Below are 26753 nucleotides of genomic sequence, written 5' to 3'. Positions count from 1 at the left end.
TTTTTATACGAATTTAATGTGTTTCATAAGCGACTCTAGAATATTCCATGCTGGTGTAAAGTGATGTTAATGTTGGCAAAACATTTAGTATTTTTTCGACTGTCAAACTGAAATGGATGTGCGAAGGTCAATCGTATTTTCGAGTAATAAAACTGTAGGTAGTATCCAATTTTTGTTGTCCACCAATCAAAAGTATAAAAAGCTAAAACATTTTGTTTGATACACGATCAAAATTCCAATTTCAAAATTTAATTTAGTTTGGTGATTCACTCGATAGCGACCTCTAGTGGAGTACTCTGTATCAGCTTTTTAGCACACGTGAAATTGTAGGTTGAGATCATTTTTACCAATTTTAAGTCCTAATTTCAATACTATGGAATCCTGGGGTAAGTTTGTTTGTATGTTGATTATCGGTTACTGCAACAGCTGATTTTAGACGACGAAAATTTCGAACCTCCAACCATAACCCCAACTACGGGGGTTTCCACGAATAAGTGGGAAGGCGAAGATGAGGATGACGATGTTAAGGTAACAAATATATAATACATATAATAATTATATAACTATAAAACGTTTCCAAATTCATTTACTTATGTCAGTGTTACACTGACATTTTTGAGAGGGAATGTATAACATATGTAGTGTTTTGGTTGACTCACATCTAACATTACATTCCTTAAACAGGACAATTGGGAAGATGAAGATGAGGAGAAAGAAAAGGAGCCAGACAAAGAACAAAAGGTTGAAGAGGTTAAGAAAAAGAAAAAACCTTTAGCAGAGAGAATAGCAGAAAAAGAGGTTAGAGAAAGTAAAACAGTTTTTACTTAACATATGACTTATGAATATTATTGCAGCGCCTTAAAAGAGAGGAGATGGAGAAACGCCTTAGAGAACTTGAAGAAGAAGAGGTCTCACCTGAAGAGAAACTTCGCCGACAAAAAGAATCTGATCTTAAATTGGCATTGGAAACTACCTTTGGAGGTGAACAAACTGGTGGAATTGATGGACTCAGTCTACCAACCTCTAAGGAAGAGTTTGAAGAATTTACTGAAAGTTTATCTAAGAAATTATTGCCCCTATCCAAGAGTGTTGAGTACCCCAACTTCACAGAAGGATTAATTAGAAATTTATGTGCCACTAGTAAGTATTTTAGTAAAGTTTTGATTATTACATTATAAATTGTTCATTTTCAGTGTCATCATTAGATATTAAAAAAATTAAGAACACATTAGATAATTTATATTTGGAAAAGCAAAAAATTGAAAAAGGAGAAAAACCTAAGAAGAGCAAAGGAAAGGGCAAAGCTAAACTCAAAATGGAGGGAGATAATGTAAGTTTTTTAAATTATTTACCATCTTATAGGAATGATTGTAAACATATGGTATGGGGTACAATATTGGGAGTTGATCCAAAAATACTTGGATCCATTTCAAATATGCACATAATGTAGTATAATTTAGTTTTTGTTGATTTGTGAAATTTTTCTCATTTAATCATTGTTAAATATTCGTTATTTAATACCTTTCATGTTATGTATATAAATTTTTGTTTTCTTAACAATATAGAAATTATTTTCATTTAAGAATGCACATAAATTTAGTGGTTCTCAATATTATGTGTAATGTGTGGTAATCTTATTTTTATTGTGTCAATTTATATTATTTAATATCTAATTTATTTCAGCAACTCTCACAACTTTCTGCTTATGTTAATGACTACGAGGACTATGATGATTTTATGTAGCAAACAGGTACACATTAGATAGGATTTTAATTATTATCTTAATAAATACTACTGTTACATACAATGCTGTATTTTTAATACCATGTAAAGGGTGTAATGTATTTTATTAAGAATGCAATATATTTTTTTTGGTTTGTATGTTTTTTAATTTTATATGTCAATTTTTATAGATCATTGGTTGGGACTACTTATTTATTTAACTTAATATTGCAATTGTACATTGAATTTCAAGCAACCTATTATTGTGTATTGTAATTTTTCTTAAATTAATCTTACGGATTTGATTGTATAATATTGTTATGATTAATATATCTGAAGACCAATTTATACTTTCTTTTAATTATTAACCCTCATCCTATCCGAATAACGTGTGCACATGAGTGAAAATCATATTCACTTCACAAATAAGGAGAAAAAAAGCCAAGATTCTATATCCACAAATATATACAAAGCCTATTTTTGAAAATTGGATATTTATATTAAGTTAAAATAATAAAGTTATTTAAAGATTCGCACCATATAGTAAAAATTTTGGGCTTGTGCATTTTTCAGAATAAAATAATAATTAACGTCTACATTTTAAGTATTAATTTTGATAAAAAAATTGAAGTGGTTGTTGTGTTTGTTGATGTTAATAATAACGGCAATTTGTGCAATGGTTTTTGTTTATTTGAAGTAATTGTTTCTAGGGAAGATATCAGATCAGATTTAAAAGTATAACCGTGAAGTGCTAGATTAAATCAACTTATAAAATGAAAATAAAAAACAAGTGTTATTCAGTTATGTATGGAGAACAACATAATGAAAATATTGACGTGTTGTGTCTTTCTATTGTAAGTAATCATACATTTAATGTGCGAAATTTTAAATATGAAAGTTTTCATGTAATTTTTACAAGTAAAATTAGATAAATTATATAGTGGAAAGATAAAATATTAATAAAGTGTTATTTAGTTATGTATGGAGATCAACATAATGAAAATATTGACGTGTTGTGTCCTTGTGTTGTAAGTAATTATACATTTAATGTGCAGAATTTTAGATTAGTTACGAAACCTGTTATAGTTGAAAGTTTTAAATATTTACCGGTTTATAAAACTAAAAAAATGAATATTTTAAATGTATAGCAAATGGTACAAATATATAGGGATACTAATACTATACATATATGTAAATATGTAAATAAATATTTCTATTATAAAACTATTAATGTTTATAACTTTAAATTATGCCTAGGCTTGCTCTAGTAGCAGCGGATGACACATTTCCCGAAGATTTTTCTTGGGGTGTTGCCACTGCGGCCTATCAAGTAGAGGGTGGATGGAATGCTGACGGTAAACGCAACAATTACATTATTTACGTAGTTTAAACAACCTTTAATTTAGATAAAGGTGAAAATATTTGGGACTATATGCTCCATCTCAACCCCGGATTTGTATGGAACAACCAAAACGGCGACGTTGCTTGCGATACGTACACACATGCAGTTGAAGACGTTGAAATATTAAAAGCAATGGGTGTCAATCATTATCGTTTTTCTATTGCCTGGACGAGAATTTTGCCTACCGGCAAGAACGATTATATTAGTGAGGCAGGCGTCAGATACTACAACAACCTGATCAATGCGTTGATTGACGCTAACATAAAGCCATTAGTTACATTACATCATTGGGATTTGCCGCAGAGTCTCGAGGACCAGGGTGGTTTCTTGAGTCAGGAAATGCCACAGTGGTTTGAGGATTATGCAAGAGTTTGTTTTGAAAAGTTTGGGGACCGTGTTAAAAACTGGGTTACCTTCAACGAACCTATAACTACATGCAGAGGTAAAGAATTTCTATATTATTCGAATGAGATTATTTATAAATTATTGTAGATGGATACGAATCTGGAGACAAAGCACCATCTATTAAAAATCCTGGCACTGGCGCCTATGAATGTGCCCACCAAGTTTTGTTGAGCCACGGTAAAGCTTACAGGCTCTATGAAAGGGAATTTAAGTCTAATCAAAATGGTATATATATTGATGAAACTTGTAATCTTTAATGACTGATGATTTGGTTGTAAAACTTTTTAGGACGTGTTTCGATTGTAATTGATACCAGCTGGTATGATCCAAAAACTGACAGCGACGCTGACAGAGAGGCAGCAAATAGGAATCTTATATTCAACGTAAATATTATTAACGAATTTAATACAGTACATATTAAACATATAAAATTTTAGTATGAGTGGTGGATGATGCCTTTGTACCAAGGTGACTATCCAGAACTCATTAAAACAGTGGTGGCCGAAAACAGTAGAGAAGAAGGATTACCTAAATCACGCTTGCCGGAGTTTACTGATGAACAAAAAGCCATGCTTAAAGGATCATATGATTTTGTTTCATTAAACCAATATACCACTTACCGGTGTACTCCGGGTGGTGACTGGTCAGAGAAGACATCCTCTTGGTGGCGTGACATTAAAGTTGATTGTGACCAACCTGACGACTGGAAACCAGGTTCTGGCTGGCTTAGAGTTACTCCATGGGGAATGAAGAGCATGTTAGAATATATTAGGGATCGTTATGATAATCCAGAAGTAATAATCACTGAGAACGGGTATTCAGATGGTGGTGAATTGAAGGACGAGGATAGAACGTACTATCATAGAGTGAGTTATTCTTATTACATTTCATATATATTAATTTTATTTCACGATGTTTTACAGGCGTACATAGAAAAAGTACTTGAAGCAATAAATGATGGATGTAATGTAAAGGGATACACAGCCTGGAGTTTCTTGGATGATTTTGAATGGACTGCTGGCTATTTGTAAGTGTTATGTAGTTCAAATAAATTATATGTATATAATATGTAACATCATTTTTAGAGCTAAATTTGGACTAGTAAGAATCGATTTCGATGCACCCGAAAGGACAAGGACAAGAAAGTATTTTTCGTATGTTTATGAAAACATAATTAAAACACGAAAGGTAGATTGGAATTACGTACCAGACTGGCCAGGTGAATTGCATAATTCAAACCAAACGATAACCTACCCGAAGAAACGATTTTCGAAGAAATATCTTCGTAAGAAGAATTAATTATATATTATCGATAATAAAAATAATTCTATTTTAAGAATTTATTATTAAACATTATCTATTTCATAGAGACACAAAAGTGTGCCAAGTACTCACGATCAATTGTAAATGTTTTAAATATTTTTGGGTTCGATATTAGATTAGATTGACGAAATAATTATTTATTTGAGGGTTTCTGAGATTTCATAATATGATAAATAAAACAAATTCTCTTCATATTTACTTTAACCTACTTAAAAATTTACGGCTACAAAAAAATTTTTTACAACAATTTTTTTCTATATCGAGATTTAAAAATTCGCATTTGAATTTTGTATCCTTCAAACATGACATAGATTATAATATTTCCCAAAAGAATATTTTATCTTAGTATGCCTGTACGAACCATAAGTTCTACTAAATTTGGTAATATGATTAAGTATATTTTACATTATCACCTTTATTTATTGTATGATTAAACAATAAACAGATTTTAGTTTTGTTTGTTAATAACAGCTGATTATAATCATCCTTTTATATATATTATAAATTGACAACACAATTGTATTTTATTCTTATCAACTAGAAAATTTTATATTATATATACATAACTTGTTGTCATACTAAAATCACAGATTAAGATAAATTAGATATTCGCTTATCAATAGTTACAATTTATATAAAATAAATCAAAAGGGAATAATGAAAATTCCAAAGACTGATTTCGTTTATGATATTACTATAATTAAGACCATTTTTTTATATTTGTAGATTTTTGTCACTACTTTCTAGAGAAGATGTTACGTAATTAACGAAGTCTTATTTCTTTATTAACTGTTAACTAATTTAAGCACAATTGCCATTTTAAAATTTATAAATATGAAAGTTTTCAAGTAATTTTTACATGTAAATTATTAAGTAAATTATATAGTGGAAAGATAAGTTAAAGACTAGTTTTCAAAATATTAATAAATATTATTAATTGATTATATCCTGTTTTTCATTTCAACAACTTGGGGTTAACAACTGTTGTTATGAGATTCTTAAAAATTCCATCGAAAAAATATTTCGACGGGAACTCAGAGATTTTATGAGTAGAATCTAGTTATACTCTTGTTTTTTAGATTGTACAACATATATATCAACAAAGCAATTAAATGTGTTTGTTAGTTTGTAGTACCACTTATGCATATAATTTTAAACGTTAGTTTAAAAGATTTGCTTTAATAACATTTGTTTAAATGCAACTGCAACTGCAAATGAGTGAGTTTTGTATACATTTTATCATAAACATTTTTTTATTATGAAAAATTATAATTAATATTAAATATGGATATTTTCTTCGTTTTGGCTAAATTCTGCTGATACTAATTATAATTATAAGTATGTAACTTTATTTCTTATAATAATAGATGAATAATTCTATAAATATTATTAATATTAGTACTGATTTTAATAATTAAAATATGTACACATGTGTATACACATTTGTTATAAAAATTAACAATAAAAAATCATTGTTTTTGCTCCAATATGTATGTAGATAATAACAGATAAAGGAATGTATTTAATTTGCACAAATAATTACAAAAATAACAATAACTTTGTCCTTCTAACAACGTTATCCAATGCATGTATAATAAACAACTGTTACTGATAAAATTAAGACGAAACGAACGTACATTGTTAACAGTTTCTGAATCCGGTTGGTCTAAGACGTTTTGTAAACTAAAGTGTGTGTATTTGTTGATAATTGTTACGAAAGTTAAAGGTCAGTGTAAATGAGAAGTTTGATCTCGACGGTATTCTTATTTATAAGATCATGATGGAAGAGGACGATACCTATGTTTTGTGTGGGCCAGAACCCTTCGAACCAGTGCCTAAAGTTAGTCTAGGACGATACTATTATAATGCTTTATCTACAACGACTGTTAATTATTATGCTATGGTATGAAAATAATAATTTCTTATAATCGTTATTCCATAGGATTAAATTTATCAGTTTTATTATTTATGTGAACTCCATTTAATTTTATGCTTTTTTAACTTTTCAATGCATGTTTCGTTTTTAATCTGATGAAAGGCTCTATAATGTTATAACGTTTTTAAACCATAAACTTTTAAGTGAGAATAAGAACACTGAATTCAAAATCAAGTTTGCAACAATAACATTGTATCTAATCGCCTTGCATTAACTATTCATTTATTTCCAGTTTGTATTCGATTTGTTTGATTTCACGGCGAATGTAAATTATTACTGTATGACACGCTTCTAGTCCCTTCAGATTATAGTACTAGGGGGTCACTTAAAAAAATAACTAATAATAAATTTCTAGGTGGATTATGAAACTAAAGAGACCCTCACGTATCAGGAATTGTTGGATTATTCATGCATACTGGCCGATTATCTACAAGAAAACGGATATGGAATTACTGACTCTGTAATGAGTATTAGTTCCCAGAATAATATATACTTCTATGTTCCAGTCTTTGCTTGTTTGTATATGGGAGTCGTAGTTGCTCCTCTGAATCACAATTACACTGTTGAAGAATTACGACACACGCTTAACATTTCTAAACCGCAAGTTATATTTTGTTCACACATGGTTATAGATAAATATTTGAAGCTGAAGAATGAATTGAACTTTATTGAAAAGATTTTTATAATAGACAGCGAAAAAGAAAATTTAGGTGCACCGTCGTTGATTAACATTCTAAAGACACGATATGCCACATGTAACAAATGGAGAAGTTTTCAACCGTTAGATGGAGATCCTGAGAAGTTAAATGCTTTTATAATGTGTTCGTCTGGGACGACTGGTTTGCCTAAAGGTGTTTTACAATCTCATTTGAATATTCTAGTCAGGTTGAATCACCAAAGAGACCCGAGATACCAACCAACTGAGGAAGGTTTAAAGGTTATCGGGTTGCTTCCGTTTTTCCACGGTTTTGGTCTTTTAACTAATTTAGGGGCAATTCTACGTAAAATTCAAGTGGTGATTTTGAAAAGATTTAACGAGGATCAATTTTTACAAGCCATTCAAGACCATAAAATTAATTTACTTTGGCTGGCTCCTCCGATTGTTGTATTTTTGGCTAAAAGTCCCAAAGTTCTAAAGTACGATTTGTCCAGTGTTGTAGAACTAATAAGCGGAGCGGCACCGTTAGGAAAAAACACAGAAGAACAATTAAAGAAACGGTATTCAGTAAAATTGTATGTTACTTAAATTGGTGCTAAACTAATAGTTTTTTTAGAGTAAAAATTGAAAAAATATTCCAAGCATATGGATTAACAGAAGCTACCCTAGCTGTTTGCTTAATGCAGAGAAACGAAGGTGCAAAACAAGGTTCTTCTGGAAAAGTTGTTCCATTTATGAAAATGAAAATAAGAGACCCCGAAACGGGGAAGTCGCTTGGTCCAAAAAAAGTGGGAGAAATTTGCGTTAAAGGTTGTTAATAAATTAAGTAGTTGATTGTTCTTAATTTGAAATATTTTAGGTCCTATGGTAATGGTCGGTTACTATGGTAATGAAAAAGCAACAAAAGAAAGTTTTACAAGTGATGGCTGGTTGAAAACTGGAGACTTAGGATACTATGATGAGGAAGGTTACTTTTATATTGTTGATAGATTAAAGGAACTCATCAAATATAAAGGATTTCAAGTACAAAAATTTATTTACTTATTGTGAACATTAAATAATAATTATTGATTTTAAGGTTGCCCCTGCAGAACTGGAAGCTTTGCTACTGAAACACCCCAAAATTCGAGATTGTGGAGTTGTTGGTCTACCTGATGAGTTATCAGGAGAGTTACCTTTGGCATTTGTTGTAAAACGAGAAGATGCTGATTTAAATGAAAAGGAAATAGAAGAGTTCGTTAAAAGTGAGTCCAAACTTTTTCGTAAAAATTTTAAGTTTTTTCATTTTAATTATTTCTGGTTTAATTTCAGAACAAGTTTCTAATCCCAAATGGCTTAGGGGTGGTGTCATTTTTGTTAACGAAATTCCCAAAAACGCTAGTGGAAAAATATTACGGAGAGATCTTAGACAGATGTTAAAAATATTTAAAAACAAACTGTAAATTTGTATAAATATTTGTGAATTATAGTATCACAGATTTAGATTTAAAAGATAATAAAATATGAGATTATTAAGCATTTTTTAAAACAGTACTTCGAAAGCACTGTAGAACACTCTATATCTAAGTTCATTATTTTTTGATAAAAATATCTAGCGATATGACTTAATTCAGTATTTGCGTCGGAGCCACGCTACTTTTTATATATTTTTTTATTTTGTAGGAGTTATATAATAATCAACTACAGTTGTCATTACCTAAACTGCATACTATTTTGATTAAAATTTATCTTTTAAGGCTTTAATTAAAAATGCAGTGAATAATATGAATTATTTCAAAGTTACAATACCAATGAAGTTTTAATAAATAATGCAAACTCATACATAAATTAATCAAAATTCACCAAAATCCTTGAATAGCTTGTACCTTCCTTGATATACTCAAAATTAGTGAAGGAATCTCTCACCACGTTCACGGCATGCCCAAATACGCCCATCCGAATGATCTATCTATCTGTGAACAAACAGATAGATTGTTGGCCCATGCTCTCCGGGCCACTTCTCATCAATAAAGGGTGTCGAAAATGTCTTCCGCTTAGAAGACCAGCTTCAGGCAACATTCTCATATTGATAGACAAACTTACAGTGACTCCAACGTCTCCACTCGGATGTAGAGAATAGGCGACGATCCACTCTTCTGGTAGTACCTCGTTGTCAAATATCACCATGTCGTATTTTGGCATTATCAGTTTATCGATAATGAATCCATTCACTAATTATTACACTTTATGGAACATTTTTTGGGCTACTTGTTGTTGAATCAGATTGTTTTGTTCCAAAATTGCAATTATAGCGGCAAAATCTTCAGAAGAAGGTCTTCTTTTTGGCATTTTACAATGTTAAATAACAGATAAATTAAGAATGAATGAAGATTTTTGCGGAATGTTGTTTATTTTTATGTCTATTAAATATATATAAAAGTCAAATATATTGAAACCTCGCCAAACTCAAACCTCACGAGCTGCCATTGTACAAATGATACATAATTGTAATTTGAAACGATACAATATACATTTTATGAATCAGACGAGACTGATTATTGGCAACCGAGTGCACATAATTTAAGATAACTCATTCCATTTAATGCGATGGTCACTTTCTCTCTGTAGGTTGTGCGCATTAACTTGTTGCTTATATATATATAAGTAATAGATAAGATAAAAAAGGTTATTTTGTTTAGTGTTTTTATATTGTGTTAAAATGTTCGTTGAAGAAAATGAGTTTATCGTACGAGGACCACACTGTCCAGAAATATCAGGTTCTAGTTTGGGGAAATATATCAAGGATATTCTTGAAAAGAGGAATTATAATAAAACATTTTTGGTAAGATTTTTCTTTTGGTAAGGTATATATATATATATATATATATATATATAAAGGCAATAACAAAAGGCAAACAGCGAGAATAATAGTTCATGTTTTGAGAATTTTTAGAGCAACCACGTATAATTTTTAGGTAGATGTACACAGCAATAAAACAATTACTTATGGCCAATTACTAGAACACTCCATTGTGCTTGCAGATTTTCTTAGAAAGCTGAATTATGGAAAAGGTTCAATATTTAGTATCAGTAGCGAAAACAACTTGTTTTTTTACGTACCAGTTTTGGCTAGTTTTTTCATGGGATCGGTACTAGCTCCGTTAAATCCAAATTACACTGCATCAGAACTTCGGCACACCTTAAATATTAGTAAACCGTCAATTGTGTTTTGTTCACAAAAATCAGCCCCTAAATTTGCACAGATGCAAAATGAACTGCACTTCATTAAAAAAATAATAATAATAGACACAAAAAACAACTCAAAAAACATGTGGTCCTTAGGAGATATATTAAAAAGTAATAATTCAGTAAATTTGAAAGAATTCATTCCACTGGATGGAGATCCTGCAAATATTCCAGCTTTGATTATGTGTTCCTCAGGTACAACTGGATTACCCAAAGGAGTACTATTGTCCCAGAAAAATATAATGTTTTCCCTATTTTTGGCGAAGTGAGTCCATAGATTTGCAACCGATCCAATTAACCAATATAAAAAAATCCATTTCAGTGACGAAAGGTATTCAACTCTTACAGAAAACGACTGTGTACTTGGTATCATGCCGTTCTTCCATGCGTTCGGCCTTAACGCCGGTTTCATGGCGATTGTCATGGGATTTACAATGATTATGTTCAGATATTTCGAAGAAGATTTATTTCTGAAATCCATTCAAGACTACAAAATAAATATTTTGTGGCTTGCTCCGCCTTTGGCCGTTTTTCTGGCAAAAAGTCCCAAGGTTCTGAATTACGATCTTAGTTCTGTGCAGACGGTGAAATGTGGAGGAGCGCCCCTGAAAAAAGTGATTGAAAACGAACTTAAACAAAGGTTAAAGTTGATTCACATAAAACAAGCTTACGGAATGACTGAAACAACGTTAACCATTACGACTTTTTTACCAAATGAATATAAAGAAGGGTCTGTTGGAACCTTAGTGCCAGGTATGGTGTGTAAAATTAGAGATCCGGAAATGGGAAAATCACTTGGTCCTAATAAAGTCGGTGAAATATGTGTTAAAGGTAATTTATATTTTTACGTAAATACTTTTCATAACAACATCATTGTAATGGTTAGGAATAAATGTTATGATGGGTTATTATAACAATGACGAAGCGACGAGAGGCGCATTTACTTCTGATGGTTTCTTAAGAACCGGAGATATAGGATACTATGACGAAGAAGGATTTTTCTTTATAGTTGACAGATTGAAGGAACTAATAAAATATAAGGGATATCAGGTAACTAAATAATTTTAGAAATATATTTTAGACTTATATTTACCAATTGTGTTTAGGTTGCACCAGCAGAATTAGAATCAATAATTATTAATCACCCTAAAGTATTAGATGTAGGAGTTGTGGGACTCCCTGATGATTTATGTGGAGAACTACCATTGGCATTTGTTGTTCCTTATCCTAATAAAACAGTGACAGAAAAAGAAATACAAGATTTTGTTAAAGGTAATTTTTACATGATTTATTTACGTATATACCAATTGAGTTGTTTATTCAGGTAAAGTTTCATCACAAAAACAACTAAGAGGAGGTGTAAGATTTTTACAAGCAATTCCCAAGAATCCCAGCGGAAAGATTTTGAGGAAGGAACTGAGGAAAATACTTGAAAAACAAACATCGAAGTTATGATTTAATACTATATAATATAAAAAATATAAACGTTATTAATAAAAATTATTATACTTTTATTTTTGCATTATGCTTGTTTTATTATTAATATTTTAAGAAAAAAATACATAAAATATAACTTTTTTTAATGTTTAACGAAAATGAAATTAATTTTTACATGAACAATTCAAAAACGATAAAATTACTAAATTGTATTTTAGTATTCGGAAATTTTTGAATTATTTTTTGTGCTTTATTTTAATTTAATTTAATTCATAATAGTTATGAACATATATGAATATATTAAATTTCAGTTAAAAAAATTTGTTCAAAGTTCAGTTTTGGATAAATACTAAGATAAAAACAGACTAGATAAAGATAAACAAGCGACTTCCATTATAACACAGACTAAATTCATTCATATTCTATCCAAGCATTCATAAATAAACAACCTCATTAATTAATATGATACAAACGATACTAAATGTCACATCTTTAAGAACATAATAATATCCCCTAAAAACAACAAACAAAAATGTTAGTTTTAATTTTTGTTTTTTCTTAGAAAAAACATCAATAAATTAATTAACGTTGTGTTTTTGATTTCCAGTAAATAGAAAAAGTTCTTGTTATTAATCAAACAAAACTACATTGACGTTAAATCTAACATTAATTTGTGCGATTAGTCGAAACATGTATATGTATTTTGCAAATTACTTACCATGCATGTTTTTATGACAGTTAATGTCTGTGAACTAAGGACTTTTGATGTTTTCTGCTTCTATATAAGTTATAATTGCATATGTAAAATGTTTAATTTAATTTTTCAGACTAATATGTCGTTGATACGTAGTGGTCCTAGAAGTATTATGGATGATGATACTCTTTCGATGGGAGAGTTATTCTTCCATTACTTAAGTACGAGCGAGCCAGGTCAAATACTTCTGGTGAGTATTATAGAATTTTTATATTTTTTAGTGATAATAATATCATAGTCATTAATTATACTTGCAAACAATGAAGTTTTCTAAATGGAATATTTATGGATCACTTTCAGTACCATATTGAGTTCATAACATAATATAGTAAAATAAAGGACAAATCATCTTGTAAACAGAATGTCAATAGCCAATATTAAGATAAATACTCTTTAAATTTGAACAGTCGATTTCAGTCAGCAGCAATTGGTGGTTGGTTGTTATTGAACGATGACGCAGATACAGAGTGGGCCGGTAAATTTGTGGGGAAATTTATCATTGGGGGAGCTATTTTATAACGAACTCAATTTTGGAAATCGAAATAGAATAATTGCAGTGAGTAGTTTATTTTTTAATACGATATTATTTTTTAAAACCTATTTATTTTAATATTCTATGGTGATTTCGTCCATTTAAAGTTAAAATATTATTGAATATTAATTATATTGTTTTCAACCCGTGTCATTAACTTTAAATTGTTGTTGGGCTAAATATAAACATTTAAATATTCTTACTTTTTACCTGACTTGCTTGTATTTCATTGTTGAATGTTTATTAAAAATTGCTCAATTAGCGCCAGAATAAAAACAAATGTACTTGTTGTTAGTGTTTTTATGGTTTAAGAAAATAGTCGAGTTGCAAGTCGTTAAAAATAATAATTTTTTTGTTTTTATTTTTTAAATCATGTCCTACAAGCAACATACTATAAAATTTGTATAATCTTATAAAATATGAGTATTTTACAATTTCCATTTGTTAAGAAATTGCAACTAAAAATATAAAAATGATAAAAATAGATCCTTTTGAAAATCTAAATAAAGTTTAAATAAAATGTATAAATTTGGAGCTAAATGTATTTTTATATTTTAACACACTATAAGCGGGTCGGGTAAAAATACCCGTCTCGAGAATTGTTAATTGTTAGCGGGCCGGGTAATTTTTACCTTTTTGAAAGTGCTTACTTTAAAAGCGGGGTGAGATGATTTTACTTTAATGGTTTACATACGGAACTGAAAGAATTATCTCTTATTTTTTGTTGTCATTCAACAAGTTAGTTTGGACTATACCTACCCGCCAATAGTGTGTTAATATAAAATTTTCTAAATATGTTTAGAAAATAAGATCGAAATAATTGATTTTGGTTTAGTAAAGTCAACTATAACTAGATGTTTAAAATTATAAAGTTTAAATAAAATGTATAATTTTGAGTTAAATATAATAATATATTTTAATCTGTTTAGAAAATTATATCGAAATAATTTATTTTGGTTTAATAAACTTTCAACCCTAATTAGATGTGTATAATTATAATGAACAATAAAATAACTCAAGGTACTCAAGATATTAAATAAAAAGTAATTTATATTATGACTCATATCTCTATTTAAATTATCTGGATTTCAAAATTTATATTTTGACAAAAGATAATTAATTTAGCATAAGAAATGGGAAAACAATCCTTTATCAACAAATACGGAAACATATTTCAATATTTATAATTTTTATTGTTTTCATACAATATTGGGTAGGTTAAAGGGTATTAATAAAATACTGATACAAATGACGAAAACATGAAAAAACTCATCAATTTAAATGTTTTACCATATGGTATATAAACAATTATAAAATAAAGATATGGAAGACTTAATTTTAGGTTGTCAATGTAAAATAATAATTTATTTTTTAATAATGCTTTAGATTGAACAAAAAACTGGGAAAGAAGTCACTGCGGATCTTCTTCTAAGTGCGAGTATTAGTCTCGCTAGGTACTTACAAAATCAGGGCGTCACTAATGAAGATATTATTGCCATAATAACTGAGAACACATGGAAATACTATGTAGTGTTAACGGCTGGATTATTTTTGGGAGTACCTGTATATGCCATTAATCCAGATTACAATTCCAGTAATTAAAACATCAGGCAATTAATAGGATTGTAATTAAAATTTTGTTTTTCTAGATGAATTTGATCATTATCTGAGACTAACAGACCCGAGTTTTATATTCGTATCTTCCCGTTGTTTACCAAAATTATCCATTTATGCATCAGAAAACCAGAAATATGAGACTATACTCATTGACGATATAATTCACGATACATTTCAAAATTTGGATACTATTATCTCCAAAAATTCCAATCAAAAGCAAGAATTCGAAGTAAAAAAATTAGATGTAAATAAAACAGTGGCGTTAATTCTTCTATCGTCTGGTACTTCAGGACTACCCAAGGCTGTTATGATAACTCATAACAACTTGAGAAATTGCATTGGATATATGAGGTAATACCAATAACTTCAATTTATTGTAAATGTTAATAGTAAATTGCTAAATCCAACTCTTTACAGAGACCCCAGATTTCTAAAATGTGATGAAAATACAAGGACCATAGCAGTACTGCCTATGTTCCATATATTCGGGTTGATCATTAATTTTCCTTGTATTGTCAACAAATCCATGTCCGTACTTTTGAACGGTTTCAAACCTGATGAATTTTTAAAAACGATAGAAGATTATAAAATAACTCACTTATACGTTGTACCTTCTTTAATGGGTTTCTTAGCAAAGACACCTCTACTGGATCAGTTCGATGTAACGTCTGTTAAAAAAATTGTATGTGGAGCTGCGCCTTTGGGAAAAGAATTGGAAAAAATCGTTCAAGATCGGTAAGAAAATAAAAATGATAATCAATCAATTAAACTAATTAATTGATTTTTTTAGATTTGTCAATGCTGATGTTATCCAAATTTACGGATTGACCGAAATGGGCGGGGCTGTGTCTATGACAAACGACGACACAAGACACAAAAAGGGTTGTTCAGGATCACCGGTATATGGAGTTTCTATAAAAATAACTGATGTTAAAACTGGGTGCATTCTTCCGTTTGGATCGCAAGGAGAAGTTTGCGTGAAAGGTGACGGTACTATGAAAGGCTACTATAGAAATGAGGAGGCGACACGAGAAGTATTTGATCAAGATGGTTTTATGAAGACTGGAGATCTTGGATATTTTGATGAGGATGGGGCATTATTCATTGTAGATCGATTAAAGGAAGTTATTAAGTATAAAGGTTTTCAGGTTGGTGAATCCATTAAATTTTGATACTGACCATAAAATTAAATAGTGAATTTAACATTATTTATATATCTTTAATTTAATTATGAATGTTTAAGGTGTCACCTGCTGAACTTGAGGATTTACTTAAGAAACACAAGTCAGTCAATGAAGTTGCAGTGGTAGGAAAACCTGATGAAAGAGCAGGAGAAGTACCAGTGGCTTTTATCGTTAAACAACCAAATTCGAAAGTTACTGAAGAGGATTTAGTCAATTTTGTGTCAGGTTAATTACTTTTGTAAATGTGTTATTTACATTAATAAAATGTTTTAATTTGTTTTTTACAGAACAGGTGTCTTTCCAGAAAAGACTACATGGAGGAATTATATTTACGGATAAGTTACCGAAAAATTCAACAGGAAAATTATTAAGAAGAGAATTGAGGGATAAACTGAGACAAATGTAGTTAATGAAAATTACTAAGTTTCAGCACACACATATTATATAACAAATTTTATGTTACGAAATACATATAATATTGATTTATATATATTTACTATTGTATTATAATAATTATCAAATGGACTATTGGAGAAATAGACTATACTATAAAAATAAAAATGAATAAAAAAAAAAAATAATTAAAAAATATTTTTTATTGCAATAGTTTGGGACTGGATATTCCTGATAACAAATAGACTGTATCACAATATTTTCAATATACCTAATATAAAATAGACATCAATAAAGAAAATTAAATGTACTTAAAATCACTATTACATATACTGAAAATATCATTAATTCTTTATTTTAGAAAACTTATTCAAAACATCTTGAGGAATTTTCTGTAATAGGTTTGTATGATCAATTGCCCCATTAGATGCAACAATACCATGTTCATCTGGAAACTCCACATCTTTGTTATAACTATAATGCTCTCCAAAAATGTCAGTAAGTTTTCCTCCAGCAGCTTCCAAAATAGCCTCTGGTGCACATGTATCCCACTTTTTACATCCCGCGCTGGGATAAATGTATGCATGGGCCTTACCCTCCAAAACCAATAATACCTAAAAATATAGTGTTAAAAGATTTCCTATTAATAGCTGAAATCAATAACTTACTTTATGGCCTGCTCCACCAACCCTTAGAACTTCATCAGGTTTTACAGCTTCCAAACATCGCATTACAACATCTGAATTATGTGACCTGGTAGTTGTTACAATAAATTTGTCTTTTGGAGGTTCTGATGGAGTAAATCCTCCCACTCCCATGCCCACCAGTCCCCAAAGAGTTCTGCCACAAGTGTCTTCATTATTCTGAAAATTGTAGTAGGGTTGATGCACAACACCACCTACTGCTCTCCCATTTACAGCAATACCAATAAGAACTGTCACATGGTCTAACAAACCCTGAAAAGTTTTCAGTTTTAATACAAAACTGTGTGAATATTAAAATATTGAATAATTTGAATTCACCTTTGTATATTCATTTGTACCATCAAGGGGATCCACCCAGACAACAATATCTTCATCCTTGACATCTAAATATTGAGTCGGACATTCTTTGGCTAAAATTTCAGCATCTCCTTCAATGCCCACATAATGGTCATCTATCTTTAAAAAACATCCTGCTAGATTATGTCACTTAATTGTTTTGAGTGTTTCTTACCTTACAATGATTAGGTCCCTCTTCACCAATAATAGTAATTTTAGGAAACTGTTTATATAAATTAGATATAATACAACACTGAGCTGAGCGATCTGCTGCAGTCTGAAGATCATCCACACCCTGTAATTAAAGATATACAAAGATTATATCCAATTATTATAAAAATAATTGAAATCGAATATTACTTTATCTACAGTGCCAAGGTCGCCCTTTTTCATAACATTTCTAATTATTTCACCAGCTTTCACTGCCACAGATGCAGATGAAGCAAGCACCCTCTGGACAAGTGGTTTGTTCTGAGCCATCCTTGATAAACTCCTTACTACTCTGCAGCAAAATAAATACTAAATAATTTAACAACAATGGTTTTGTAACAGGTATTATTTTAAAAAATCATGGTCATATGGTTCCAGTCTATTTATTCTGGCAAAAACTTTGTGGTTATTAACAACCTTGATACATTGTTTTAAAATTAAGTAAATAAGATATAGAATAAAAATACTCACTATACATCTAAGATAAATAAATTAAACTGTGCAATTGATTAGACGGAAAATTTCACTTGAAATAGGTTAGCACAATATTTTTGTGTCAATAGTTCAAATAAATACCAACATTAAAATTAACAAATTTTGTTCTCTCTTCTTTAAAAGAATTTATAAATGGTCAAGCCAAGAAAAAAATATAATATTTTTTATAAATACAGGGTTTTCCCCAAGTAATTTATAATTTTGTGCAAAAATATTATAATTTAATGAAAATTGAGAATCACAAACTTAAAATTTTAGCTTTAATTCTTATTAAATGAATTCTATTGAAACCAAAATGTTTTAACAAAATTAGAATTTGTTGTCACATTATTCTTCAGTCCTTGCCATAAAATTAATAGTTGCCTAGCAAATTTGTTGTTTCAATGGAAATAATGTAACAATATATAATTTTAAAATAATACATTTTAAACAATTTTAAATAAATATAATAAATAGATATTCGGAAAGATATTTACAAGACTACATTTTTTTATAAAACATGCTGGTAAATAATATTTTTACAAAAATAGATCTCAATAAATAAATATAATTTATTGAAGCAAAAGTGTATTATTTAACAATGACCCATTAGTTGTTTATTAATTATAACATGCATATTTTTATCAAGTTCTTCCATAAGTTAAAATAAGAATTAGAATACCTGAATTATTATTTAATTAAATTAAAATCACATCACATCTAATTGCTTTTTCCATCTTATCCGAAACCAACTTAAATTCACACAATTAAAACTTAAAACACAAATCTTCTTTTGGATTCTTGAGATCTTAAAGCAAAAATCAATTTCGATGTGTTGGTTTTCTGCAACCCACATTACTTGACAATAATAAAATCTCAGGCTAGATGTGCCTAACCTAAAATTTAACTAAAATAATGTTTCAAATATTCCGACATAAACGTTTAAAAAACCTTCTTAATCTGAGACGGCATGCATACAATCACACAAAATTCTTCAGTCAAAAGCTATCAGATCCCGAGGTAGTAATTCCTTTTTCTAACGGGTAAGTTAGGTTAAAGAGCCTAAATACCACTTACATAAATATTTAACCACTTTTCAGCCGAAATTTGAACATCTCTACGGGTCAATATGCTAGACTGGCCGATGGGTGTGCTTTGGCGACTTTGGGGGACACCAGTGTTATGGTTACAGTTGTTTCGAAGACTAAACCATCACCAGCCAATTTTCTCCCACTGGTGGTGGATTACAGGCAGAAGTCCGCAGCGGCTGGTCGAATTCCCACAAACTTTTTGCGTAGAGAACTGGGTCCCTCTGAAAGGGAGATTTTGACGTCACGACTCATAGGTATATAAATTTAGAAGTGTTGTGTGTTGTGTAAGACTTATTTAATTTCAGATAGAAGTCTGAGGCCACTGTTCCCAGAAAACTATAACTACGAGACACAAGTGGTTTGTAATATGCTGGCCGTTGATGGTGTCAATAATCCTGATGTAATTTCAATTAATGCTGCATCTGCAGCCTTAAGTCTTAGTGACATACCTTGGAATGGTCCTATTGGAGCTGTAAGAATGGGATTTATTGACAATGAGTTGATAATAAACCCCACCAGAAAGGAACAACAGATATCAAATTTAAATTTAGTAGTGTCTGCAACAAAAAGAAATCTTGTTGTGATGCTTGAAGGCAGTGCAGACAACATTCTTCAGCAAGATTTGCTGAAAGCTATCAAACAAGGCACAAAGGAAGCACAACATATAGTAAATGGCATTGAGGACCTTCAAAAAACATTTGGCAAGCCAAAGAGAACTATGGACACACCAAATTTTCTTTCAGAGGAAATAATTGAAGCTTTGCGTTCCTTGTCGGAAATGCGTGTAAAAGGCATCTTCAAAGACTATTCTCTAGATAAACTTTCTCGTGATAATGCTCTATCCGACGTTCGGACTGACGTTGTAGAAAAAGTTAAACAAAGTTTTCCAGATGTTGATATTAATTTACTTAGTGAAGGTTACAATAAGTTTGTTAAAAATGTGTTTCGTGAACTGGTGTTTGAAGAAGAAAAAAGGTGCGACGGTAGGGAATTTGATGAATTAAGAAAGATTTCTTGCAAAGTGAATTTGTACAAACCTCTACATGGCTCAGCAGTTTTTCAAAGAGGACAAACTCAAGTCTTTTGTACAGTTACTTTGGACTCCCATGAAAGTGCAATGAAATTGGATCCTGTAGCGATGTTAACAAGGTAATTATGCATTCTCCAAAAATTATTTTGATTTACTAGAATATAGATTGTCCTTTTCTGATATTTAGTGGTGTTAAAGAAAAAAATTTCTTCTTACACTACGAATTTCCTCCGTTTGCGACAAAAGAAACGGGAAAAATTGGACCAATTGGAAGAAGAGAAATGGGACATGGCGCACTTGCGGAAAAAGGTCTAATTCCAACTGTGCCCAATGATTATCCGTTTACAATAAGACTGACTTCTGAAGTGTTGGAATCAAATGGTAAGTGTATTTTTGCATGATTTTTAGTCAGTAAATTTTTCATATTATAATACTGCAATACATAATTGAAGGAATCAATATACTTCAATATTTATATAATGCCCAGTGCGTCATTTGAAGTGGATCACTTGAATATCCTAGATTAAATAGATTCAAAAATGATTTCAATACGTTTTATTTTGACCAGTAATATTATTTGAATATTTGCAGCTCTAGACGGTCAGCATATTAAATTTATTTTACTTTTTATATATTTAATAGACATATATTTTGTAAAAATTTTCTTTCCAAAAAACGTGGATTTGGAACACATATTATTCGGTTTATTTTTGATTTATCAATTGTTTAAATGCGTTGAAGACTTTCTGATGATTTTGCCGCTATAATTGTAACTTTTGGTACATGTCAATCTGAGTCAACAAGTAACCCAAATGTTTAATGTTTTACAAAGTTTAATTTCTTGTTCTTGAAATCGTTGTCTTCAAATTGGTACTGATAGTGGTCGACAACGACCTATGACGGGACACATTATTTCTGTTAGACGAAATCGCATATTCTCTATATCCAGGCTTCGTGCAGACGTTGAAGTTATTGTAAGTCTGGTCTTAGAAGTCTTAGAAGAACGTTGCGTAAGGCTGGTCTGGAATTTGAAGACGTCTTAGACACCTTCTGTTAATTATGAGCCAATGGTTAGTTGAATTTTCTGATTATTTCTGTTCTACTTCATCCAGACTTTACTGAAGTTGATCTTAGAGTCGCAAGATGTTTTAGACTCCTTCTGTTGAACAGGAAGTATAGGGTTGCTCGTAGAGCATAGCAGTCGAATGGCGTATGTTTTGTTGTGAGATTTCTAGCTACACATTATATCACTCGGATAACTGTATTTAGAGATGGCGTGAATGTGTAATTTGATGATAGTAATAGTTAGATATTGGTTAAGTATTCTATTGTTGATGCAAGTTTGTTTGATTTGTGCACGACATTATTTATTGAAACATATTATAATAACATTTGTTACAAAATAATGCCATTGGATTTCTGATTTTCGAAGTAATTCAATTGTCAACTTTCTCATGTAGAATTGAAGTAGATTTTTAATCATTTATTTTTAAAATATTTTTTTACATAAATATTTTCAATTATGTAGTTGAATATTACTTTATTATATAAAGCATATGTCGTATTAAAAAAGTTAGGTTTTTTAATTCAAACAATTTTCATTAATTGATTTATATTTAATTGAAACATGTTCATGAAGTAACAACACTATAATAAAATAAGTTTATGCCTTTTTAAATTGTCATTATAAATTTGTGACAAATTGTTATTCTTTTAACGAGATTAAATTAAATGACTCATGATTACACAATAGCAGAAATTATTTTAAATGAATGAAGGGACTCACAAATTGTTTCGTGGTTAATTTCGTTTACTCATTTTACATATTTAGTGTCGTTCATAACTCATTAGTTATAGGTCACAAGTAAAAAAATAAAATATACGATTGTGACATTATTATGTGGGCTCCGAAAATGTCGCCAAGAATATTAACAGACGTAACATTTTCATTAGTCTGAGTTTTCGGTTATACAGGCCTTAATAAATCGGCGTAGGGATTGTAAGAAAGCACAGATAAGACTTTTTTGACGGAGGGTATTTATGTCTGTTCTTCTAACCGTTTATTTTTAATACACTCGATAATCCAAACGAGTTATATGTTCAATATGAATTTTATTTCGATATTTTTATATAGTTTGTTGATATATCCTTGCGATGTATTTGTTTGTGTGGATCAAAGGTATTAAATTTAACTGTCTGTAATACTGAAATCCTTTACCTATTGTCAACTTGTCAGTAAAACGCAAGATTATTCCGCTTAAATCACATGTATTTAATCTTTGCATTTGCTTCATGCCCCTTGAAATTTACAGTTTATTGGCAAATCACCCAGACCTGCGTCTGAGAGCGTTCGATGCTTTAGCAATCTTTGAAGCACTCTATAAAGTTTACCTAAATATATTCCGGATGCAGTGTTTTAAAATATGGCCTCATAAATAAAGGTCTGCGCGTCTGAATGGCTGAATTATTAGTTTCCTTCAAGAAAGATTAAATGCCGAAGAGAATATAATATTATAGACAAAATTTGTTTTATAAAACACGGGTGGGTGTGTTTACGTGTCTGAAACGAATTAATTATATTTATAGGCTCTAGTTCGATGGCCAGTATATGTGGGGGTAGTTTGGCTCTCATGGATGCTGGAGTCCCTGTATCAGGTCCAGCTGCTGGAGTTGCAATCGGTTTAATTACTAAATACGACAGTGACAAGAAAAATATTGCTGATTATCGCGTTCTCACAGATTTATTGGTAAGTAGGGTCATCTGACATTTTTTCAAACGTCATTACAAGTTAAATTTAAATTTATTCTAACCTGGAAGTTCAACAAGCAACATATATGGAGCGTCTACTCAAAACCAGGCACGTCCACGTAACGTAGATTTGGGAAAAGTGCTGAAAACAATTTTCTTAAAGGAAATTGAAATGGAAATGTCCAAAATATGTAAACTAGTTTCTGCTAAATATGTAGTTTGCATAAGGTGCATAAGAACCTTATTAGAAAACAATTTTTGGCATTATATTCAAAATTACGTTGTGTGGAACGTTTTAAAAAACTACATTTTTTTCTAAATAAAAATAGACTCTTTTTTGTATTCTTGATTAAAAAAATCTATTTTGTAAATTAAAAAATGTTACCCGACACCTCTATAAATTTTTGAGCAAAATGTCTCGAAGTGTTTAATTCGGTATCAATCTATCGAAGCCCGTGATTAAGTTCCCACCCGCTGATGCTTACGTGGGCCGATATTATCCTGCGGAAAATTAACCGGGCTTTCGCCCGGACTTTCCTGCCGCAGGATATTGCCGGGGAATGTCGAAAGGATGGGATAAATTTCGCTATATTCTTTGCACGCCGTTTTAGGCAGCCAGATACGGAGAATAATGCATGTCCCGTTGTGTTTTTATTCTAAAAGGGTTTATCCCTGAAATATATTCCTTACGGTAGCAGCGGGGTTTTAGTGCCAGGAAGGACCTGTGATATAAACCTAAGTGCACCTCTAAATACCTTGAAAACATTGATGATCTCATTTAAATTCATAATATATATTACTTTTATTACATAAATAAGCTCACCGTTTACTCTAGTTTTATAGTCAATTTTGTCAATTTACTTAAATGTGGTTTTAATTCTGAAATTTAAATATTATTTATAATTAAAAAAAAAAAACATGTATTTTACCTCTTGATTTCAACTCGAGATGATGGTTGTTGACAGGGCATTGAAGATTACATGGGTGACATGGACTTCAAAGTAGCGGGCACAAAGAAAGGTTTCACTGCGCTCCAGGCGGACATTAAAATTCCTGGTTTGCCCCTTAAAATCGTTATGGAGGCGATAGAAAAGGCGTCGGAAGCTAAGAAAACTATCCTCGGAATCATGCACGATTGTATCGATAAACCTAGGTAAAATTTAAAAACTTTGTTTGGAGTTGTGTATCTATTTGTTGTGGTTTCGAAACAGGAGCGAGAAAAAAGAGAACTGGCCTGTATGTCAGAAGCTTGAGGTGGAGGCCCACAAAAGGGCCAGACTGTTGGGTGTTGGAGGAACGAATTTGAAGAAATTATTCGCCGAGACAGGTGTTCAGGTTTCGCAGGTGGACGACACAACCTTCCAAATATTTGCGCCCAGTCAAAACGCAATGGACGAGGCGGAGGAAATCATCACCAAATGGTTGAATACCGAAAGAGCTCCGGACTTGGAATTCGGTGGTATATATCCTGCTAAAATCGTTGAACTCAGGGACATTGGTGTCATGGTGACACTTTATCCAGGAATGCCACCGGCATTACTTCATAATTCTCAGTTAGACCAAAGAAAGGTAAGTAATGGCTATTTTGGTTATTTCAGAACAATGTGTGGGGTTAATTAATAAAAACATTACCTGGTTCGATCATAAATTATATTGGAAATATATTTGGGAAGAAATCACGTTTATGTGAACACACATAAGCGACGTGATAAAAGTAGCAGCGGACACAATTCACTGCATTAAAACTCGACGTGGGTAAAATATGATCAGGAGTGTGGTTTCCGCTCAAATTTATTGCCCTAATGATATAGACAAACGTCCCAGGTGTAAAACCTGTGTTTGTACATTGTGTGATATTATCATAGTGCGGGGCCGTATTTTCTTATTAAATTTGGTAATAATCTGAATTAAATACCAAATTACGTGGGTTTGCTATTATGAATAACTGTCTAGTAAAGCTTAGTTATACATATTTAATGAAATGCATTATTTATGGACAATGCAGTTTAATTTACAACGCATTTTACAACACATTATTAGCATAGTTTGTTGCATATTATTAGTTTATTTAACCAATTTAATCGAATACATATTTAAATTACTTAAAATCAATCGATAAAGTAATCTTTGACTTCATATTTTTGGTACATATGTGATCGAAAATTCTCTTGTGGATATGGGCGGCAATTTTCCATTTTCCATTTTTTATTAATTGTAAACTCAAATTTAAATTTAACAAAAAACTTTGTCGTTTAGTCCGTTCAACTCGTTAGTCTTCTTGTTTTTTATTGCAGGTGGCCCATCCTTCCGCTCTGGGTCTGGAAATAGGCCAAGAATTACAAGTGAAATATTTCGGCAGGGATCCAGTTTCGGGATTAATGAGGCTTTCAAGGAAAGTTCTGCAGAGATAGCGGTTTACGTAACATCACATCCCTTTAATTTTATGTACAGTTTTCTTTTGTTTTATTTTATTAATAAATTTTACAAAACAAGAGGCGTGTTTTATTTGATGGAAAAAATGAATTTTTTGTTCCAGAAATGAGCATTTACGATTGCTGACTTGTGATAGCCATCAATAGTAAGTACACTACAGAAATATTAACAGTTACATTTGTGGTCATTATTACAGAAACTTTTTAAAATATTAAATATTTTAGTTATAATTCTTTTATTGTATATTCTGATTTTATAAAATGTTACATATATTTTTTTTAATTAAATTGGTCACATATATCAACTTTAATTTTGAAAGGGATTTTTAATGATCTGTACTATTTAATTTATTGTATAATATCCTTTTTGTTTTACCATTTTCCTTTCTTTCAAGCTTCTTGAATTGCTGTGATGAGTTCATTTAAATTTGTAAAATTTTTATATTAAATTTGGTAATAAACTTGATTATTCGTGTTTTCTGTAGGGTTGATGTCTGAAGATTGGGACTGGTAAGATAAGGGCATTATTTCTTTCTAATATATGGAAGTAAATTATTGTGTATACATAGATCAGTCTAAGGGGGCCTACGCCAGAAGCATTGGAGCATCTCCATAATATAATTTAACTGCAACCATGTTTCACTGTGGATATGACAAACTTTTTATGTAGTTTTGTCCTTCTAGGATGTTAAACATAAACAGAACCATCATTTTTTATAAATTAAATTTAGACTCGTCTCTAAAAATTACTCGTCTCCACTGTTCCGTAGCCCAGTAAGTGATTTTGAGCAAATCAAAATTGGACATTTTTAGAAGAATCCACGGTTTTTCTTCTAAATCTGAGGTGAAACGAATCCCCATCTACTAACCATTTTCTCAAAGTTCTTGAACTAAGTTCCATTGCCTCCAGGTTGTCTTTAATTTGAGTTGACGATAAGATTAGATTTGTTTATTGACATTTGAATTATCCAGTTATGGAAGACACATTTTTTCATAACTACCACCTGTCCAGATTCTCTAATTTTTTTAATAATTAGGGAAACGATTGACTTATTTAGCCGTAACTCTTAGCCATCTCTTCTTGTTTCTCTCGGTCCTGGTGACGTTGAATTATAATTTATCTAGTAATTTCATTTAGA

The 26753-nt window shown here is 30.7% G+C and overlaps 6 protein-coding genes across 10 annotated transcripts; 5 read left to right on the top strand and 1 right to left on the bottom strand.

Moving 5' to 3' along the window:
• The first annotated feature begins 107 nt into the window (after positions 1 to 107).
• On the top strand, positions 108 to 1879 carry LOC109609340 (eukaryotic translation initiation factor 3 subunit J). 2 transcript variants are annotated; one of them, XM_020025992.2, is made up of 7 exons: positions 108 to 154; positions 331 to 386; positions 437 to 528; positions 685 to 798; positions 855 to 1140; positions 1194 to 1330; positions 1684 to 1879. In XM_020025992.2, exons 1-7 carry the CDS (start codon positions 117 to 119, stop codon positions 1741 to 1743), a joined length of 783 nt encoding a protein of 260 aa, XP_019881551.1. In that variant the 5' UTR covers positions 108 to 116; the 3' UTR covers positions 1744 to 1879. The 2 variants fall into 2 exon arrangements, with proteins under 2 accessions (XP_019881551.1, XP_019881552.1); XM_020025993.2 differs by having other exon boundaries at positions 141 to 158.
• An 809-nt stretch (positions 1880 to 2688) lies between these two features.
• On the top strand, positions 2689 to 4868 carry LOC109609325 (myrosinase 1). The gene is made up of 8 exons (XM_049970603.1): positions 2689 to 2750; positions 2980 to 3077; positions 3129 to 3566; positions 3617 to 3754; positions 3818 to 3912; positions 3967 to 4395; positions 4453 to 4556; positions 4615 to 4868. The coding sequence occupies exons 1-8, from the start codon at positions 2704 to 2706 to the stop codon at positions 4826 to 4828; spliced, it is 1563 nt and encodes a 520-aa protein (XP_049826560.1). The 5' UTR covers positions 2689 to 2703; the 3' UTR covers positions 4829 to 4868.
• A 1524-nt stretch (positions 4869 to 6392) lies between these two features.
• On the top strand, positions 6393 to 8961 carry LOC126266496 (luciferin 4-monooxygenase-like). 2 transcript variants are annotated; one of them, XM_049970601.1, is made up of 6 exons: positions 6393 to 6755; positions 7144 to 8006; positions 8063 to 8256; positions 8306 to 8469; positions 8525 to 8690; positions 8758 to 8961. In XM_049970601.1, exons 1-6 carry the CDS (start codon positions 6630 to 6632, stop codon positions 8886 to 8888), a joined length of 1644 nt encoding a protein of 547 aa, XP_049826558.1. In that variant the 5' UTR covers positions 6393 to 6629; the 3' UTR covers positions 8889 to 8961. The 2 variants fall into 2 exon arrangements, with proteins under 2 accessions (XP_049826558.1, XP_049826559.1); XM_049970602.1 differs by lacking the exon at positions 6393 to 6755 and adding an exon at positions 6951 to 7098.
• A 1124-nt stretch (positions 8962 to 10085) lies between these two features.
• Positions 10086 to 16710, top strand: LOC109609324 (uncharacterized). The gene is made up of 13 exons (XM_049970455.1): positions 10086 to 10267; positions 10401 to 10936; positions 10994 to 11502; positions 11558 to 11721; positions 11778 to 11943; positions 11996 to 12124; positions 12847 to 13052; positions 14781 to 14988; positions 15044 to 15362; positions 15429 to 15746; positions 15802 to 16159; positions 16255 to 16420; positions 16483 to 16710. Exons 1-13 carry the CDS (start codon positions 10145 to 10147, stop codon positions 16599 to 16601), a joined length of 3321 nt encoding a protein of 1106 aa, XP_049826412.1. The 5' UTR covers positions 10086 to 10144; the 3' UTR covers positions 16602 to 16710.
• A 63-nt stretch (positions 16711 to 16773) lies between these two features.
• Positions 16774 to 19108, bottom strand: LOC109609358 (3'(2'),5'-bisphosphate nucleotidase 1). Of its 3 annotated transcripts, none has more exons than XM_020026012.2 (6): positions 18995 to 19108; positions 17989 to 18130; positions 17804 to 17923; positions 17611 to 17748; positions 17257 to 17544; positions 16774 to 17202 (listed from the first exon to the last, which is right to left on the bottom strand). In XM_020026012.2, the coding sequence occupies exons 2-6, from the start codon at positions 18106 to 18108 to the stop codon at positions 16933 to 16935; spliced, it is 936 nt and encodes a 311-aa protein (XP_019881571.1). In that variant the 5' UTR covers positions 18109 to 18130; positions 18995 to 19108; the 3' UTR covers positions 16774 to 16932. The 3 variants fall into 3 exon arrangements, with proteins under 3 accessions (XP_019881571.1, XP_019881569.1, XP_019881570.1); XM_020026010.2 differs by lacking the exon at positions 18995 to 19108 and adding an exon at positions 18310 to 18430 and having other exon boundaries at positions 17989 to 18125; XM_020026011.2 differs by lacking the exon at positions 18995 to 19108 and adding an exon at positions 18310 to 18416.
• Positions 19109 to 19198: 90 nt separating this feature from the next.
• On the top strand, positions 19199 to 25674 carry LOC109609357 (polyribonucleotide nucleotidyltransferase 1, mitochondrial). Its single transcript, XM_020026009.2, has 8 exons — positions 19199 to 19355; positions 19413 to 19657; positions 19709 to 20552; positions 20621 to 20814; positions 23020 to 23180; positions 24148 to 24335; positions 24394 to 24751; positions 25477 to 25674. Exons 1-8 carry the CDS (start codon positions 19228 to 19230, stop codon positions 25591 to 25593), a joined length of 2235 nt encoding a protein of 744 aa, XP_019881568.1. The 5' UTR covers positions 19199 to 19227; the 3' UTR covers positions 25594 to 25674.
• The last annotated feature ends 1079 nt before the right edge of the window (positions 25675 to 26753 follow it).

Source organism: Aethina tumida, chromosome 1 (assembly GCF_024364675.1).
Source record: "Aethina tumida isolate Nest 87 chromosome 1, icAetTumi1.1, whole genome shotgun sequence".
Classification (NCBI taxonomy): Eukaryota; Metazoa; Arthropoda; class Insecta; order Coleoptera; family Nitidulidae; genus Aethina; species Aethina tumida.
This window is presented reverse-complemented; position numbering and strand designations above follow the sequence as displayed.